This window comes from Panthera uncia, chromosome A2 (assembly GCF_023721935.1).
Source record: "Panthera uncia isolate 11264 chromosome A2, Puncia_PCG_1.0, whole genome shotgun sequence".
Classification (NCBI taxonomy): domain Eukaryota; kingdom Metazoa; phylum Chordata; class Mammalia; order Carnivora; family Felidae; genus Panthera; species Panthera uncia.
In genome coordinates this window covers 21634874-21655740 of record NC_064816.1, presented here as the reverse complement: position 1 = coordinate 21655740, position 20867 = coordinate 21634874, and the positions used below count along the sequence as shown (strand labels likewise).

The 20867-nt window shown below is 43.3% G+C and overlaps 1 protein-coding gene across 2 annotated transcripts in view; it reads right to left on the bottom strand.

The window, feature by feature from the left end:
• The window catches only part of CACNA2D3 (calcium voltage-gated channel auxiliary subunit alpha2delta 3), an 895877-nt gene that overhangs the window by 701480 nt on the left and 173530 nt on the right, over positions 1-20867 (bottom strand). For both annotated transcript variants that reach the window (XM_049640724.1, XM_049640725.1), the window contains exon 3: positions 15694-15810. In XM_049640724.1, the coding sequence (XP_049496681.1) occupies positions 15694-15810 (117 nt within the window). The remainder of the gene's footprint in view (positions 1-15693; positions 15811-20867) is intronic.

The window sequence follows — 20867 nt, the reverse complement described above, 5'->3', positions numbered from 1 at the left end:
TAATACAGATAAACTCTGAAAACATTATGCTCAGTGAAGGTAATCACAAAAGACCATACACTGTATGCTTCCATTTATATGAAATATCCAGAAGAGGTAAATCTATAAAACAGAAAGTAGAATAGTGAGGTTTTGGGGTAAATGGAGAGTGACTGCCAGGTATAGGATCTTCTCTTTGGGTTGATGAAAAGCTTCTGCACTTGACTGGGGTGATGGTTCTACAGTCCTGTGGGTATACTAAAAAAACACTGACTTGTATACTTTGTTATTTTTTTTAATGTTTGTCTTCTTGAGAGAGAAAGAGAACATGAGCAGGGGAGGGGGAGAGAGAGAAGGAGACACAGAATCCAAAGCAGGCTCCAGGCTCTGAGCTGTCAGCACAAAGCCTATCATGGAGCTCAAACTCACAAACCATGAGATCATGACCTGAGCAGAAGTGGGACTCTTAACCGACTGAGCCACTCAGGCACCCCAAATACTTTATTTTTTTATTTATTTAACATTTATTTATTTTTGAGAGACAGAGTGAGACAGAGCATGAGCAGGGGAGGGGCAACGAGAAAGGGAGACGTAGAATCCGAAGCAGGCTCCAGGCTCTGAGCTGTCAGCATGGAACCTGACGTGGGGCTCAAACTCACGAACCATGAGATCGTGACCTGAGCCAAAGTCGGACGTTTAACCAACTAAGCCACTCAGGCATCCCAGATACTTTTATTTTTAATTTTTGTTAACATTTCTTTATTTTTGAGGGACAGAGAGCACAAGCAGGGGAAGGGCAGAGAGAGAGGGAGACACAGAATCCGAAGCAGGCTCCAGGCTCTGAGCTGCCAGCACGGAACACGATATGGGGCTCAAACCCACAAACCATGAGCTCATGACCTGGGCCGAAGTCGGACGCTTAACCCACTGAGCCACCCAGGCACCCCTGACTTGTACACTTTAAACGAGTGAACAGTATTGTGCATGAATAGTATCTTACTAAGCTGTTAAAAAGATTGCAAAGGGGGGCGCCTGGGTGGCGCAGTCGGTTAAGCGTCCGACTTCAGCCAGGTCACGATCTCGCGGTCCGTGAGTTCGAGCCCCGCGTCAGGCTCTGGGCTGATGGCTCGGAGCCTGGAGCCTGTTTCCGATTCTGTGTCTCCCTCTCTCTCTGCCCTTCCCCCGTTCATGCTCTGTCTCTCTCTGTCCCAAAAATAAAAAACGTTGAAAAATAAAATAAAATAAAAAGATTGCAAAGGTAACTCAGTGCTGGTGTGGTTCCAGGTTGGGCCAATGATTAGATAACTGTTTTTTTAAATGCTAACAACTCAGTTATTAAGACGAGTTACACACATGACAAACATCAGAGAGGAGATGTGAGAATCTAATTTAAAATCATTGACTATGCAAATGTGAAATTTCAAAATATGCAAATGCACCACACCATGATAAAAAGGAAGGATACAGGGGGCTAATTTCTTCCTGTTAATTCTGCTAAAATAACTCCTTTATTGTCCCGTTCCTACCATGGTGAGCCCTTGATGTTGTTGTTGACGAAGATGTAATGTTCTTTTTTCTTGAACGAAGCTTGATAAATTATTTTTCTATAAGGTGCCTGCACAGAGAGATAAGTGCCACATATTCAAATGTAACCACTTTGAGCATTTTTCATTCCCTTCTCCCCGTGAGAGATACTGTCTCCGCCATCATTCTAGTAGGAAAGTGTGCGCTGTAGGGAGGGGTACTGGAGGGAGGGGGTAACTTCTCATTTTTGTTGCCTGATTCTATGAATGAGACCAGATTGAGAGTTATTTACATAGATCTAAGTCTTCTTTGAGATGGGAGAAAATACACAACAAAAGTAATAGGACTTCTTATGCATAAAAGCCTAAAACAAGGGCTGCAATTCTAAAATGTTAAAGGTGAAGAAAATCTCAGAAAGAGTCCCATCCAGTGGTTCACAAACTTAAAGACACACACACACACACACACACACACACACACACACACACAGAAATCCCATGTCCCCGTACAAAGCTTTCTTATCCTGTGAACATCCCCTCTCCCCAGCCAAGAATTGTTCAATCCCACTTCACAGGGATAGAACATTTTAATGAGACCAAACACAGAGAGCACAGCAGAGCAGTGTGGCTGAAGAGAAGCACTCCATAATGTGCTGATGCTGGTGACCATAACAGGGACAATGTCCAGCATGACTTGTGAAAGCTCCGAGTACTTGCCTAGGAGCTTTCAAGCTTCACACACTCAAACACTCCTCCGTGTCCCCTAAAGAGGTTGTGGCCCTCATCGGACTACTCCAGAGGCTGCAAACTCAGCCCTCTTTGGGGCCAGAGCAGCCACATACATGAGCAGGGGGCAGCATGGAAATCAACAAAATGAACATTCATGCAGACTGTTGCCATGTGGGGATGGGGGACAAGGGAGGGGGGGAGTACACCTCTCAATTTGTAAAGCTTTAAATCTGGATTTTTTTTTACATTTTTTTTTAACATTTATTTATTTTTGAGACAGAGAGAGACACAGCATGAGCAGGGGAGGGTCAGAGAAAGAGTTCTTTTTTTAAATTTTTTTTAACATTTATTTATTTTAAATCTGGATATTTTTATATCACTTCCTATTTTTATATGTGATTTCACTTTCTTTCTCAAAGCCCACACAGATCAAGCAAAACCTGTCTGCAGCCAGGACTGGCCAGGGGCCACTGCTTTACAACTGTGACACCGCTGCTTGTTTTTGACCTCCGTCTCTCCACTGAAGCAATTCCTGTGAGAGCAAACATTCATGCGTCACCCTCCACTCCCCAGCTCCCATTCCCGACACCGTTAGATGCACTCAGGTGTGTACATATGTGTGCGCCCACACACACACACACACACACACACACACACTCAACTTTAGAAGAACACCCAGTCGGTCCACCCTGTGTTCATTTTTGCCAAATAAGGCAGAACAGGGGCGCCTGGGTGACTCAGTCGGTTAAGCATCCAACTTTGGCTCCGGTCATGATCTCACAGCTCGTGAGTTCGAGCCCCGTGTCAGGCTCTGGGCTGATGGCTCAGAGCCTGGAGCCTGCTTCGGATTCTGTGTCTCCCTCTCTCTCTGCCCCTCCCCACTCATGCTCTGTCTGTCTTAAAAATAAATAAAAACATTAGAAAAAAAATTAAAAGAAGGCAGAACACACTTCCTTGGAGTAAACTCATCTCCACCATGTCTGCCCTCAGAGGCTACCTCTGATTTCCTGTTGTGGACTACACTGTCCCCAGATGATACACAGACTACAAGGACAGACTCTCAGCACGGCAAAGGAAGAGGTCCACCAAGCTTTTGGGGGAAGTCCTCTTGGAGATAGGCTGTCTAAGAGAGGCCAAGACTCCTCTAAGAGAGGCCACCATTTAACGGTCCAAACAGCTGCCCATGGGCCTTGCCCCCCCCTCAAGTCTGGCCCTGCTCTTGCCTTGAGCTCCTTCCACTGCCCCTCTGCAGCTGGTACCCACCAGCTCACCTCTCGGTAAAAGTGCCGAGGACCAGCACCTTTGCCTGGCCTGAAGTTCTTCCAGAGATACCTGCTTGAGGGGAGGAGACTCCTCCTCACTGGTTGGCATTGGAGTGTTTACAAGCAACTCCCCCTGTGACCAGGATGAGGGTCTGCTTTCCGATGGCCACCGCAGCCTTCTAGAGACCCCGGGAAGGACGGCTCTACGAAGCCCATCAAACAACCTGATGAGATGCTCCAGAATCACTGAACGCACACAGTGAGAGAAGCTAAGTATATTCCTGAGGATATGATTTTCCTCCCCAACTGACACACAGAATCAGCTAAAAGGCACACCAGAAAAAAAAAGAGAAAAAATCCCATTTGCCCCTGATCGTGCAAAAGCATTATATGTTGTCTGTTCAAGCAGCCAGTATGGTTCGAGATGCGCAGTCAATGATATCCCAGCTGATTTTCAACAAAGACTCTGATTACTCAAAAGGGCTGTCAAACCTCTGCTGAATGCAGTGTAAATGAAATGCCAATGAATCCCCAACTACCTTTTCATTTTCCCCTCCTAACCTAATTTACAAAACGTAAATAATCTCGCTGTGTTTGTAGGACCAGCTGCTCCTTACCTCCATATGGGAAACTGAGCAGAGACCAGAAACAGACAACTGATGTCACCAACTCATCCCTGGTTAAACATACTAACTATGCATTCAAAATATTACTGAAAACCCTTAATTTGTTGCCAGTAATTTATACAATTAAAGCCAATGGTCTTTTATTATTATTATTATGGCTTTATTCTGTCATTTTGATCTCTTGATGGTGACACTTCAGTGATTCACCATAATTTCCTCCCACCCACAAATCTCTTAAGATTTCTTTTGCCTCGCCTGAGTATAAATTAAGTGGCATTATTTGCTACCTGGTCTGGTGTAGAAACGATACCAATCTTTGAAAAATCAGCAGAGGAACCAGCACCTTGGTATAACACTGCTGTGTTGAGCTGTCCCCACCCAGCCACTCGGGCTCAGATAGTGTCTTGCACATCTTCCACCTGCAGACGAGGCCTCCCTCTTTTAGTTCTAGTGGAGAGGCAGTCAGAGAGCGCAGTGAGGCGAGCTCAAAGTCTCCATGTGGGCGCCCTGATGGGGCATAATTGCTACTTAGGCTAAAGGCAGGGATCAGCACTGTAATTTCACGCAGGTCTCCATGGCCACGAGCCTCTGTTCCCCAGGCTGTTTGGTCTACTTGGTCTTGACCAAAGCGACAGGAAATCTTTCAAAACCGGATTTTATAAAGGGAGAATAAAAATAGGCAATGAAAATGGGAAATATGATTTTAAATAATGTTTCACTTTGGATGGGAAAGAAATTTTTCTCTTTTTCTTTATCATCGTACAACATAAAGCAAATCCAAACTTCTGAGACAGAGGAGAAATGGATCCTCTGGTGGGGAGCAGGGGCCAGGGCAGGCACAAACACACAGGAAACACCCAGGAAACCTTACCTGGCACCATGTCCTGATGACCAGATGGTCTTCCCAGGCATGGGGGGCTTACCCCCATGACAGCATCATCACAGGGGTAGCAAGTTCATTCATTCACAGATACTTGCCGAGTGCCCAGTCTGGGTCCCGGGGCTACAAGGGGAGGCGTGACCATCGTGGTCCCCACCCTCATGACACTGGGGTTCTAGAGGACAGACAGCAATTCTCAAGCCAACACTAAGCAAAACAGAGTTCAGTACAGCTTTCAAAAGTTTAATAAAAGGAGTAAAGAGGATGCCAAGATGCACCATGCTGGTGGGATGGGGTGGGGCTCTAGACAGGTGCCCTGACCCAGCCATGCTACAGTTGAGAGAGCAACAAGCCCAGAAGTGGGGAGCCTGGCAACTACTCTCAGCATCACTCCAAAACTCTCCTTCATGACATCATACTCAAATTTACGAAAAGCCCCTTGAATCTGCTCATACATCAGTGTGCTCCATTTCTTGTGGGTAGTGAGCTGCCCATTTTACCACCTGCCACATGAAGAGAAACATCTGCCAAGCCTGGGGGCACACACCCTAGCTCTAGCACCCAGCTTTGCATTATGAACAGAAGATCACCCAGCCAGGCTCAGAGAACATCAGGGAAATTATAGTTATTCTGCTAAGTCATAGCCTCAGAACACTGACATTCTCCTCCCCTGTCCAGGAAGCGTCTTCCTTCATTGGTTCCAACCAAATGGGAGGGAGGGAGGGAGGGAGGAAGGAAGGAAGGAAGGAAGGAAGGAAGGAAGGGAGAGAGGGGAAAAAGGAAGGAAGATGGAAGGAAGGCAGGGAGGCAGTTCTTTGATTCCCTCGATAGAAATTGTTAAATTTTATTTCCACTCTGAGCAGCTGGCCTGGTTTCTGCCCATTTCAAGTCCCCTATTCACCTACTTCCAGGAGAAGGGCCACATGGGGAGGGACTGGGCCGAAGCTGAGGATTAGAGTCTAAGCAGGCCGCAGTCTGATTTGGGACAGCATACATAGGACTCATTCACTCAGAACACACAGTGAATTTCTGGAAGGCCCGTGAGCCCTGCGGTTTCTCTGCAATTAAACTCTGATATTCTTCTTTCCCCTTCATCATTCAGGACATCTTTGGTCAAAGGGAAGAGTTGTAACTATGATCACTCTGACTTTAAGTTACCTGACGCCAAGAGGGAAGGTCTGTAAGTCAGTCAACAAATGTTTAATGAACACTTAACTGCAGACTCAAGATACTGTGACAGATACCAGGGCTTGAGTGGGGACAAGGAAAGGAAGCAAGTATAATACACACAATGGAAAAGGACATTAACAGGCAGTTTATAAGAAAAAAAGGAAAAACAACTGACCAATGAACATATAGAAAGATGGTACCCTAAGGAGAAATGACCCAAAGTGACCGCTGGCACCCAGCAACAAGCCAGCTGGAAATAGAGTCCTTTCTCAGTGAGAAGGGCTATACCAGGCTCAACTTCTCTTGGGACTAGTGACTTTTTCCTTCAGTAGGAGGGTCTAAAACACCCAGCACCATGGCCCTCAGGTGCTGAACCACTGGGGTTCCCAGAAAACTCTTCCAAACTGGCACTCCAAACTGGCAGTCAGTGCCCCACATCCCCACCCCTACAACCAGGCTGTTATTATGATACAGTCCAGGAAGGAAGAGGAAAGGGGTAGGGAGGGCCCTCCAAGTGTGTCCAAGAAAGTTCCTGGGCCTACACACTTCTTTGAGAGATGATAAAGGACCAGCACGGACGTTCTCTATGCTGTAACACTGATGCCCGTGCTCCGAGACATTGTGTAATTTGCCACAAACCTTGGTGCAGGGCAAGTGAGGAGCCAGAGAAGATCCTCCATGCTAAACGCTGAGCAATTAAATAAAACAAAGTAAAATGAGATACTACTTTGTGCCTGTAAGACTAACAAAGATCAAAAGTAACAGCAGCCAAATGTCAGAGAGGACAATGGAGAAGGAGAGCCTCTCCAGCCTCACAGGTGGGAACACGAGCAGGCGGATGCTGTCTGGAAGACAAGCTGGCAAGGGATACCAAAAGCCTCCATTTTGTTTCCAAGAATACGTCCTAATAAATGCATCAAATAAATGGACACAATTTCTCTGCAAGAAAGTTTTTCACGTCATGGCTTATCATAGGGAAATGCTATTTCACAAGTAGTATTTCACCAATAACTTCAATTACTCACCAAAAGAGAATTTCTTGATTAGAACAAATAACAGGAATATATATATTCGTTGACATGGGTTGATGTCCACAACATGTAAAATTAATTTTGTAAAAAACCTGGTTACAGGTAAGAATGATTCAATGCACGTAAACGCATATACAAATGCACAAATAGAAAAAGATCAGGAAGAAAAGAAATTAAGATGTTTAAAAACAAAAGGTATTGAAAGATACCAAGTGCCTCTTAATCCCCTGGTGTTGTGATCTTTACTTTCTCCTTTATCCTTTTCTGCACCTTCTGTTATTTTTTTTACAACGAATGTGTATAATCAATGAAAACAAAACAAAAATAGAAATAAAGCAAATATGGGTGAGGTGAGTTACAGAGAAAATCCAAAACTAAGTCTTCCATAAAACTTTAAAAATGGAGAGATTTTAGAGAAACGTTTAGGAATGTACCTAATAACTTTGAAGTTGGCAAGAGCTTCGAGCGGTGATTCTACGCACAAAGAAGAACGCCTAAGGGCCAACATCTCCAGAATAAGCAGGAGAGTCAGGATACAGTTCACTAAGCCAACCCAACTTCCCGCATGAGGAGGGTGATGGAGACAGGAGATGAAATGTCACCTACAAAACGTCCTTTCTTCTTTGAGCAGGAAACTTATCTCCCCCAGGAGGCAGGTGAGCTGCTCAACGTAGGTTGGAGAACAGCCTTCTGGGCCTCTCTGTGAGGCTCAGGTGGATACAATCTGAAGTATGTTACAGGAGACCCAACCCCTTTTGGAATAAACCCAAGAAGACTTGTGGTTTTCACCTCAACCATCAACCAAGAGTGGTTCACTGACTTCATCAAAACTGGTGAATCCAGTTTGTTGCTATTTTTTTTTAATGTTTACTTATTTATTTTGAGAGAAGGAGAGATCGTGAGTGAGCAGGGGGAGGGGCAGAGAATGAGAATGAGAATCTCAAGCAGGCTCTACATGGTCAATGCAGAGCCTAATGTGGGGCTTGATGCCACAAACTGTGAGATCATGACCTAAACCGAAATCAAGAGCTGGATGCTTAACCGACTGAGCCACCCAGGCACCACATTGCTACTTTTTAAGCTTTTTCTGGTGTGAGGTTTCTGCTGTAAATTTTCTTACACATATGCATGGGGTTTTACAACCCAGTTTGTGGAAGGAAGGGAAAAAGGGAGGGAGGAAAGGAGGAAGGGAGGGAGGAAGGAAGGAAGGGAGGAAGGGAGGGAGGGAGGGAGGGAGGGGTGGGCAAAGAAGCAAATAGACTACAAGATACAATAATGTAACAAACAGTAGTCTTTTCATTTGTGACTCAAAACACTATATTTTTGCCTGAAATAAATTTATTCCTCTTTTAAGAAACATGTTTTGAAACTCTGAGATCAGATGAGAAATGAACAAAGGCAGAAAAATCTTTTGAATGTGTCCAGTTTCTTCTTCTTTTGGGCAAGAACTAAAGGGCCTTTTAGCAATGTTAGGTATATTCAGCTCCTAAGACTTCTACAGCTCATTTTGGACTTAATATGTAAAGAGTCCTTACAATCTAAGAGCTTTTGTATATAGGAAGAAACAGTCTGTCCTATGAACCTGCCCTTCATTTAGAAATTCATAAATCAAGTGGTTGACTTCCTTTCCAACTTAATGGGTATCCTTTTGAAAATATTCCTCACCAACAATTTTCACAATGCCTACAGATATAGATGAGTCTTTAAACTGGAAGTATTCATATAGTCTCTGTAGATATTATCCCTTATATCATGTATATGTGTGGTACAGATCATGCTTTCCTTAAGTGCCTCCTACTCTCCATGCCTCAGCGTGTGTGTGTATGTATGTATGTATGTGTGTGTGTGTGTATATATATATATATATATATATATATATATACACACACATATATACATATATTTACATAAAGACATAGATGCGTTTTATAGTCATACATATGTAGACACCAGTCAAAAAACAGCTAGAGGAAGTTGCTTTAATAGTACCCTCTAGCTTTTTGGAAGATTGGCATAAATCTCTTCTGCAGGGGGAAAAAATCCATTTTTCTGAGAAGGTAAATGTTTATTAAATGCAAATACTGATATTCGTTACCTAGGAAAAACGTCTTGCTGCATGTGGAATTTCTCGATAAAAAGCTTTCAAGTCCCAGGTTTCTCCAGATAAACCCCTATCGGTGAACTGATGCGTGAATGCACTGAAATTGAATTACTGTACAACAGCAATTACTTCCCACAGTACAGCTATAATGGGAATCAGTTCTGCAGCGAACAGCAGGTAGCTATAGGAGGGGAGAGAAACTTAATATATAATCTAGTCTCTTTTAGTTTTTCCCAAGAAGCAAGGATGTTTATTTTTAAGCAATACACTCTTTTTCAAGTGCATGATTTATCATTTTATCAATGTAAATCAGAAACTAAGTAAAACAAGATTAAGTTTATTTACAGGTCTGAGCTTCAGAGTGCTATCAAAATTATTAACTATCTTATCCAAGGTTGGAAAACAAGAGACTCTTCACTTAGAAAGTTTAGGTACAACCTGCTTCCTGTGCCTTTTCATACTCCCCAAGGAAGTTGGTTGTTTTAGACATTTCTAATTAATTGCTTGGGGGAGAAGATGAATTTGAACAGCAAATAAAATACTTAATGTTCTGCCTGATATGCTACCAAACTAGATAACATCCTATAATCCTCTGTGTGTGTGTAAGAGAGAGAGAGAGAGAGAGAGAGAGAGAGAGAGAGAGAGAGACAAACGTGTTTAAGCTATTGGAGATCTGAAGTCTGTCCGGTAGAGCAGTGAAAGCCGCATGGATGGATCAGTACCTGGCCCTGGAAGCAGGTACAACCTCAAAGCCTTCCGGGTCCTTTGGAGGTTACAATTCTAGCCAAGATCAGTGTGATGAAGGCAGTGGCTGCCCCAGAGCTGTTCCACAAGATCAAAGGCAATACTTATTCTGGAGAACTCCCCCTCAGAAAGCCATTCTAGAGAATGCTAGTATATATGTGCAAATTCTCCAAAATCCTTCTGTTTATTATTTCCTGGTGTATCTACTTTTTCCAGGTTGTGCTGCTCATCTCAATTATATGGACCATTCCAAAATCACAGCATCATTACATCTCCTGGCTGTGTTGGAATCTGTCCTAAAAGCATATGCCTATAATCAGAGATGCCCACAGTTACTCAGATTTACTTCCTACCGATTCCCCTCCAACTGTAGGTTTGTCTGTGCCTGCTCAGAGCTCCCCAGGGCCTCAGATGATCCTCCCCGCTGTGTAATAGCTTGTATTACTCCCAGTGGAGGCTTGGATTTTGAAGACAAAGGAAATGCTGGGGCAGCCCATCTGTATAACAAAGCCACTGAACGCAATTCTTTTGCCTTCTTCCCTCAAGTCATCAGCAACTCAGGATAAAGGGGAGCTAGGTCAAAAGTGCTTCGGATGAGCTCTCTTGTGACACAGTTGAGCATTTCCAGGTGTCACTTAGGCATGGCCCAACAGGGGTCCACTACTGGCAAAGGATTGATGTATATCACTTCCCCTGCGTCCAGCATGTGGAGTATCTTCCTTGAAATGTTAATGAACTAAAAACAAATTGATTCCATTTCTTGTCCATTTATAGGGACTTAAAACTTGATAAATTGCTCAGTAACATCAATTGAGGGCTTGGTAGCTTGAATACGTTTGAACAAAGAAGGTGGGAGATAATGCTTTGGGCACAATGATCTTGTACACCAGCGAGTAGCACCATCACTGCATCAAGCCCAATCTGGCTCTTAAGTTAAAATAACCTACACATCAACCCACCGAGTGAATTAAAAAAAATTATTTAAACCACCGACAGCATTAGAAAGGTGCTAGAAAATATTAGTTAAGAAATGCTACCATAATGATGGCACCATTATGTTAATGGCAATTACCGAAGCTAAGGTTATTTGTAATTTGCTAGGCCGGGGGGGGGAAAAAAGTTACATATAATCCATTACCAAGCAGAGGACAGAGGTTATGTAATGGGCAGGCCACTCCGGGTTTCACATTTACTCCAGACATCTGACGGGGAGAAAATAGGACTTTCTGTGATAGGATAATTGCATAGTGGAGAGTAATTCAAATAGGGGACGAGTATGATAAAATCACTCTGATTCAACTAATCACTGGGAAAAGTGATGGGGGAATGATGAAATCAAGCCAGAAGAGACAGAGAAAAGATCAACATTGTTTAACGGCCAAGACATGACAGGCGGGTGGGGCGGGATTGTAAGTGCTCCTTTGTTTCCGAGCCCAGACTGACTCACTGCACCTACTTTCACAGACCAGAGGGGGTATGCCCCTTTCGAAATTGCCAGCACCCATCTCACAAAGATTTTATAGACATCAATGGAAATTTTAACAATCTGTGTCGTTTGTGAGTCAGTTATTTCTTATGTATGTTCCTGAGTCCTCCCGGCCATCCACCATCCGACCATCCATGAGCACTCGGTACTGGATCAGTTACTGTCAGGAAGGCACTAGGACCTCTGACCCAACTCAGGTTGCTGGGGGTGGGGATGGAAGCTTGGAAACAGGATTTCCAGGCATGGTACCCCAGAACGATGGAGCAAATTCTAAAATCCACTTTTCTTGGGCCATTAGAGAAAGGGGTCGCTGCTCAGTGGGTGACGCGGAATGGGACGAGAAGGGCCCTGTTGCACGGTGGTTCATTCTAGGGCCACCTGGCAAATAAGGGCTCCACCTGCAAACCCACAGGCAAATTTGCATTTGAGGTGTCTGCACTTCAAAAGCTTACCAATCCCAGAGACAAACAGCAACCTTTCCTAGTTGAGAAGTGAGGTGTCATTATAATATGAAAAACAGTCACACCCACTGCTCCTTGGCCTCCACATAAGGCAACATCCAGGGACCCTCTCAGTGGCCACCTGCTCTCATCCCAAATGCCACATGGCTCATGACTGTTGTCAGTAGTGCTGCATGGCTCACAGCAGGACCAGGCCCATCTCAATAGCAAAACTGCCTCCAAACCAAACCCCAACTTGACATACAAGCCCTCTTTTCTGTTTAAAGATTGGAAGTAGGGACTGCCACGTATCACTGGACCAGCTAACCTAGATTTTATGGTATCAAGTGTGTTTACAAAGGGTCTCCTACATCTATTTTAAAATACACAGTTCAGAGAATACTGGATGCCTTTAGTCTGGGTACATTTCAATTTAAATAAAGCACCCTTTTTTTTCCTTCTCAGAGGAACCACACCAACCATATCAGTTCTTTTTTTTTAAGTCATTAATTTAAAACAAAAGGTTTCAAAATTAAGTTCCCTGCTGTCAATATCCTTGAAGCTTTTTAAAGCTTCACGACTCTCTCAGTTATTAAATACTTACACACTGAAAGGTCCCCTTGCCAGCAATTACAGCAAACATTTACCGAATGCTTCCTGTTCGCCAGTCACTGTGCAAAACACTTTGGTCAGCTACACCCAGAGGCACTGCAATCCTACCTTCTGGTGCAAAAGGAACCCCACTGAGCCCGTCCATGTGACCTGGGCCTGTGACTCCACCCTGCCAAGCCTGTGTGCTCATCCTCTGAGCCAGTGATGTAGGAACGGTGTCTCACTCCCAAGGCTGATGGCAGGTTGAAATTAGATGACCTATATAAAGTGCTTCACATGGGGCCTGGTGCATAGAGACTCAATAAACATGAGCACAGATTAGTAAGTCACCTACTCCTCCTGGCATCTTCACGGAGGTGAGTGAGGAAAAGAGGTCCTTTGGTTCTTTAGTTTCTCTCACCAACCTCTCACTTGCCACGTGGGCCCCTGCCTCTGAGCGATGAGTCCAGGTTCTGGAGCTGGCTGGACCTCTGCATCACCCTGCTATGTTGCACAAGCCCCCCAAGGATCAGGTTCCCATCCCGGGCTTCCTTGTCTGTCAATCACAGAGGTAGAAGCTAAAGAGATGTAAGTCCTCTTCTGCTCTAAAATTCTGTGATTCACAAAGAAACCCAAATTGAAACAAAAATAGCACTTCCTGGGGCCTGGGTGGCTCAGTCGGTTAAGTGTCCGACTTCAGCTCAGGTCATGATCTCAGAGTTCATGAGTTCAATCCCCACATCGGCCATCGGGCTGACAGCTCAGAGCCTGGAGCCTACTTCAGATTCTGTGTCTCCTCTCTCTCTCTGCCCCTCCCCCACTCATGCTCGCTCGCTCTCTCTCTCTCTCTCAAAAATAAATAAACATTAAAAAAATTCTCTAAAAATAGCATTTCCTTCTCTCAAACTGACAACCGTTGTTATTTAAAACAAAATAAAACATCGTCATTTTTCTGTGAGGATTCAGGCAAATGAGCATTCACGTGCCACTCCTGCTGGAGGAACCGTGAACTGGCACAACCTTATCTGAACACGAATGTCGCCGCAAGCAGAAACCTTTGAAGATGGGGTTAGCGTCTCTACACTGTCTTCTGTGTTCAGGTATTCATCTGAAGGAAATCAAAGTAAAGGACTGATGCTGAGGGCACGGATGTGATGAAGAACGTGGACTTGGGTCCGTAGGCCCATCCCCCACCCCCCTATGTGACCCTGGAGAAGTGACTTAACCTCTGCCTCTCTGTCTTCTATTCTGTACAAGTGGGATAGTAATAATACCTTCCTCTGGGGGCTGCTCTAAGGACAAGCAAGTACCTGTAAAATCCTAAGAGGAACACCAAACATATAGTAGGTGCCGAGGCATCTGATCTGTTATTAATATACAAGAAGGTTCACTGCAGCATTATGTATACCAAAACTTGCAAACAACTTAAATATCCAGATTTGGAGGAATAGTCAAATCATGTAGACACGTCGTTAAACTCAAATGTGATGCAGCCATTTAAGAAAATCACGTAAGGTACTGATGCCAGGAAAAGCACACAGAGCACTGGTGCAAACAAGCACAGAGAAGTCGGACACCAAAGCAAACAGGCAGTACACCTGCCAATGTGAAAAAGAAAAACACACAAGTACATGCACAGAAATGCAAATTTAAAAGACTAGAAGGAAGGAAACCCAAGAACACAAGCCTGACTTTCAGGTGATTTTTGTTCTCTGTTTGATACTTTTCAATATATTCTTCAAGTGCCACCAAAGGGGTGTTCGTTTTATAAGCAGAAAACAGTAATTACTGTGGGCTTTTGTTTTGTTTTGCATTTGTATTTCAGGTTCTGAGTGTGAGATGCGGATGGCTACCATGTCTGTAAAGAACAGCACTTGCTTCGAGGTAGAGACATAAGGACACGCAGGGATCACCACGAAGCTCCCAGGGCTGGCTGTCAGGGCAATACTTCTGTAGCAACTAAAAGTAATGTTTTTTTCTTCTAAGATACTTCAGACTTCCTCCCTAAAAGTCTCTACTTACGTCAGTAACGACCATAGTGGCGGTATAAAGCAGCCATTCAATGAGCATGGCTTGTGTGCCAGGGTCTGTGCTCAGTCGCTCAAAATCATGACTTCGTATAAGCCTCGTTCAGCCTGTGTGTTTTTGCCATCTACAAAAGAGAACATTGAGGCTCCCAAGGGCAGTTTTACTAAAGGTAAAAGCTCAGTAAGTGACCAAGGCAGGCGCAGAAGCCAGGCCAAACTCATGTTCTTCCCTACTTGGCTACAACCCTCCTCCCCGCAATCCAAGTAGCACAAAAATGTTTTAAGAGACAAGCACTGGAGTGGCACTGTCAGGTCTAAAGCAGGAATAATGTGTGGAAATTTTGTTGGGCCAATGAATTGTGGGAGAAGTGAAAGTAGAAAGAGGCCTTTTAGAGCAAAGTGATTCTGGAGATAATTAACAAAACCAAAAGGTAAGCAAACTATAGGTTAGAGATGAAGAACTCTTCAGACTGCCATTCCTTCCCATACCCTCGTGCCAACGGAGCACAGATGTGGGATGTGTTCTAAAGCAAGAAGGTAAGATTCACTGCTGAGCTGGCAACAAGGAATAAAGTTGGAAGCCACCTTGGAAATCCAAAATGATACTTTTCCATTCATCCTGATGACAGTATGAAACCTCAGGGAGCTCTAACTGGTGGAGAGAAACATTATAATTATAGTAATATTCCAGTAGAGGTAAGGGAAGCCTCCAAGTTCATCTAGATTCCATTACTCCATTGAGATTTTCAACTCCACATTTCGGCAAGCATGGCTTAAATTTTTTATAGTTGCTTAGTTGAACTACAATGTGCCTTTGAATGATTTTTGGTTAATTAGTGAATGTATCGCACAGTCATAAGCCATCCTCTGAGACTGTACAATCAGTGGCACTTACACTGAAGACATAAAATTCTAAGATGAAAACTGTCACCTGAACCCTATCGTGCCCCTACTAACTGCTTTTGCTGGTTAACTAAAGAAAGTAAAATGTTTACATAATAGCTGAGTCAACTTTGATCTTTGAGAGCTGGAGTCATCAATGCCAGCCCCTGAAGGTGCCTCCGTGTCTTTGGGCAATACAGAGAAGATACCAGAGGCACTTACCCGCACTGCTTCAGACTTTTTGTGAAACATCTCTTCCATGTTCTTTGCCAGCTTTTTCACCAGTTGGAGGCCATCGATTTCTTCTATGGCTACGTCTTTCTCATACTCTTTGTATTTCTGTAAGGAGGGAAGGCAACAAGAAAGGCATATAACAGCACACCTGCGATTCTGGAGCATACCTACTTACAAGGCATAAATAGGACCATCTCTCTTGGGTTTGGGGAGATTGGACTATATTTCGAAATTATTAAATCAACTAAGGAGAAATGTGAAAATTGGCTCTGGCTGTCTTAGAAACTTAACTAGCACCCAGGAAAGAAATGAAACAAAACCCTAAAGCAATCAAACTCTTTATCATCCGTCCTCTTCAGTTCTTGAAATCAACACTCTACACTTCGGACTTGACCGCACTCAGTCGTCCTGGAGGACTGCCCAGATTTGCTAGCTATCACACAGCCAACGCCACTAGAAACTGACTGTTCCAAATGTGTCATAAAATAAAAATGAAGAAATTCAACTCGTGTGTGTGTTTGTGTGTGTGTGTGTGTGTGTGTGTGTGTGTGTGTGTGTGCTTTTTCCTTTGAACATCACAAACTTAATTTTTTCATGGCCAAAGACCAGGGATTTAGGGAAAGAGAGTTTCAAGGCTATGACTGTAATGTATAACTCCTGCAGGAGTCGGCAAAATATAATCCTTGGGCCAAATCTAATCCATCACCTATTTTTATAAATAAAGCTTTATTGGGACAAAACCACACCCATATGTTTATGTATTCAATCAAGTTTAATACTAACAACAGAGACCAGATGACCCACAAAGACTAAAATATTTACTGTTTTTTATAGAAAAAGTATGCCAACTCCTAAACTGGAATGGGAACTGAAGAAGGTCACATGGCAGAGCATCTTATAAACATTTTATAATGAGAGAATCCTTGCCATGGATTTTAGCATTTCAATTCCCTCTACTAAATGTTCATCGTGGACTTCTTATGTTATCCCCCAATGAGCTCACAGAAAGGAGAATGTATCATAAGTACAAAAACCATAAAAACAATACTTTATATAAGATTTCATAATGTGTTCATCTGTTCATAAAAGACTGATTTAACCCATAATTTACTCAAACTCTCAAAGACTATTTTTCACTTAAAGCCTATCACATACTCTAGTGATTTATCTGTTGAAAGCAGCAGTTCTCAAAGTGATCCATGATCCCTGAGGATTCTCTGAGACCCTTTCAGGGGTCCCTCAAATTTTCCTTTTCCCCAACAGCATATCTATGTGAAGCCATATTTTCTTCATAGATTTAAAAAAATCACAACAGACTGAAACAGAAACTGATATGAGGATCTACCTGTTTTCTCATAAACCATTAAAAAAATCTGCAAAAATGAAAAAAAAAAAAAAAAAGAAGTACCACTCCTCTTTCTTTTTTTTGGGAAAACACAATTGTTTTTCATAAAATATGTTACTTATGTTAATATGTAATGGGTTTTTATGCTTGAATTCATTAATTTTTAAATGTCTCAGTTTTAATTTCTAATATGCCAAATATCCATAGATACAACCCACATTAGCAGAAGCTCTTAGGGGTCCTTAGTATTTTGTAAGAATTTAAAGGGGTCCTGGGACCAGAAAGTTTGGTTTAACTAAAGATTTAATTTCATTCCCACTGGAAAGAAATATTGTTTATTAATAAATACCTCCCAAATGGGGTTTGAAATAACTTCAATGGCAGCAGGAATTTCTCACATTTACACAGCTTACAAAAGACTGGGAAACTAAAAATACTGGGGGCCTTACATTCACTTGTATTTGTTAGGAGAACCTGAACCACTTACTAGCCCGTCATGCCAAACTCCTACTTAGAAAAAACGAGGGGCTCCACATCTTATCTCAGCTTTAAAGACCTTGAGAGTCATTTCTGAAGAGGAAGATAGACTGACATTTTTAACAGAAGGATAATTTTTGAAATAAAAGTTTAGATTTTCTCCCCATTTCCTCTCTTTTACTTTAAAAAATGTACACTGAGAGGAGGCTGTTGTTCCTTGCTCAGAGAAAGGGAGTGTGTGAGTGTGTGTGTGTGTGTGTGTGTGTGTGTGTGTGTGTCACACAAAGTACTTCCCTTCCTAGCTTAGATTTCCAAGTCGATTGAGGCAATAATACTGGGTGCCGTGAAAAGACAAGAGCAGAGTTTGAGGACAGAGGGAATGACCCTATGGGAACGAACAGAAGAGAGAATTCTTCTGATCCCTCAGACTAAAATGAAGTCCCTGGAGTCTGAGGGCATCTGGCTCGTGTCCCCAGAGCCCAGCACTGAACACTGACAGAGCGGAGGTGAGGAGGGCAGGAAGGGACCCCCAGACTGGGCATTGGGAACTCTAACCTAAATGTCAGGCCTAAGGGCCTGGTATTTCTGAGAATTAAGGTGAGCCTAAGGAAATATACAAAATGCTATTTAGACCACCTGAGTCTGGACCAAGACAGACATCTGCTACGTTATTCGTAAGATGCTCAGTGCTGCTCCGCACTGTCCTATAATGTACCATGGGTTGTAAGTAACACATTTCTCCTTGCTGCCTGAAAATATCCATAAGCATCTTACATGTTTGTCGTGAGAGTCTCTCTTGCAGCTCACCTGGAAAACAACTCCTCCTTCTAGCTTTCCCTTCCTCTTCGACAAGTCTGTATTGGTTATCCAAGATGAGGGGACTGTACCCTTCCTTTGAGCTCCAGAGCACTCTGTCCTCATCTCTCCTGGCACTATATAGCTCATGTGGCCTGCGGGGCAAGGACAGGCCCTTGTGATCACCCACAGCAGACACTCACAGGACTTCTCCGAAGGAAGCTTAATGCGAAACAATTTCAAAGTTACAGTACAAGGAAGATACAGGCAAGGGTACGGCTGCATTGTGCTCTGGTCCCATAAATGTGACCTCTCCACTCCTTGAGAGTCTAACTGGATTGGCGTGAGATGTGGGGCTCCAGCCAGCAGCCCAACTCCAGCTCAAGCTAACAGCGTCCTCTGGTGTATGAATAAAACTTCAATGACAATCACTGGAAACATTCCCTAAGTTCAAATGTAAGCCAATGTTTTTGGAGCCAAAAGTCCTGGGGGTTCTCTGCTGCCTGCCAGATGTGTTCCAAAAGCCAACAGCTGAGGCCAGCCTATACCCAAGGCTGATTCACTACCAAAAGTGCAAAGTTCAAGAAGCGAGTAAAATGAAACAAAATTGTCAATCTATTATTTACAGAGTCAGTGAAATAAATCTCTGTCTCCTGTAATTCTGTAACCGAAGGTGATCTAGAGGCTAAAGAAAAATAACACAGATTTCACAATGAGCCTTTACCTGAATCTTTTTTTACATAGGGCTCCATTATTCTGGCCATATCTGTTCCTTGCATGTGTTTTCTCCCAAGAGTCCTCTAGAAGGGAAGGAATTTAACTCCACCAGCCCCCAAGTTTTCATGAGATCCTCCTACATCCTCTCTCCCTCTGAGTCTGCTCTGTGAAAAGGAGCCAGTCGCATTACGGAGGGCTGTCAGTCTCCCAGGGCCACTTGTGCCTGGTGACCTAGCTAAACAATCTCAACACAAAACTCTCTGCCGAGCTCAGGACGCCAGATCTGGGACAAACGCAACCACTCACTGGTTCCATTCCTCTGCCAGCCCAAGTCCTCTCCCTTCAGGACATGTGACAATGGGTCCTCCCTGCCAATGAGCCAAGCCTGTACTACTTTCGTTTTTTTTTTTTTTTTGTAAGTATAATATTGGTATAATTTTTTTTTAATATATGAAATTTATTGTCAAATTGGTTTCCATACAACACCCAGTGCTCATCCCAAAAGGTGCCCTCCTCAATACCCATCACCCACCCTGCCCTCCCTCCCACCCCCCATCAACCCTCAATTTGTTCTCAGTTTTTAACAGTCTCTTATGCTTTGGCTCTCTCCCACTCTAACCTCTTTTTTTTTTTTTTTTTCCTTCCCCTCCCCCATGGGTTTCTGTTATGTTTCTCAGGATCCACATAAGAGTGAAACCATATGGTATCTGTCTTTCTCTGTATGGCTTATTTCACTTAGCATCACACTCTCCAGTTCCATCCATGTTGCTACAAAAGGCCATATTTCATTTTTTCTCATTGCCACGTAGTATTCCATTGTGTATATAAACCACAATTTCTTTATCCATTCATCAGTTGATGGACATTTAGGCTCTTTCCATAATTTGGCTATTGTTGAGAGTGCCGCTATAAACATTGGGGTACAGGTGCCCCTATGCATCAGTACTCCTGTATCCCTTGGATAAATTCCTAGCAGTGCTATTGCTGGGTCATAGGGTAGGTCTATTTTTAATTTTCTGAGGAACCTCCACACTGCTTTCCAGAGCGGCTGCACCAATTTGCATTCCCACCAACAGTGCAAGAGGGTTCCTGTTTCTCCACATCCTCTCCAGCATCTATAGTCTCCTGATTTCTTCATTTTGGCCACTCTGACTGGCGTGAGGTGATATCTGAGTGTGGTTTTGATTTGTATTTCCCTGATAAGGAGCGACGTTGAACATCTTTTCATGTGCCTGTTGGCCATCCGGATGTCTTCTTTAGAGAAGTGTCTATTCATGTTTTCTGCCCATTTCTTCACTGGGTTATTTGTTTTTCGGGTGTGGAGTTTGATGAGCTCTTTATAGATTTTGGATACTAGCCCTTTGTCCGATGTGTCATTTGCAAATATCTTTTCCCATTCCGTTGGTTGCCTTTTAGTTTTGTTGGTTGTTTCCTTTGCTGTGCAGAAGCTTTTTATCTTCATAAGGTCCCAGTAATTCACTTTTGCTTTTAATTCCCTTGCCTTTGGGGATGTGCCGAGTAAGAGATTGCTACGGCTGAGGTCAGAGAGGTCTTTTCCTGCTTTCTCCTCTAAGGTTTTGATGGTTTCCTGTCTCACATTCAGGTCCTTTATCCATTTTGAGTTTATTTTTGTGAATGGTGTGAGAAAGTGGTCTAGTTTCAACCTTCTGCATGTTGCTGTCCAGTTCTCCCAGCACCATTTGTTAAAGAGACTGTCTTTTTTCCATTGGATGTTCTTTCCTGCTTTGTCAAAGATGAGTTGGCCATACGTTTGTGGGTCTAGTTCTGGGGTTTCTATTCTATTCCATTGGTCTATGTGTCTGTTTTT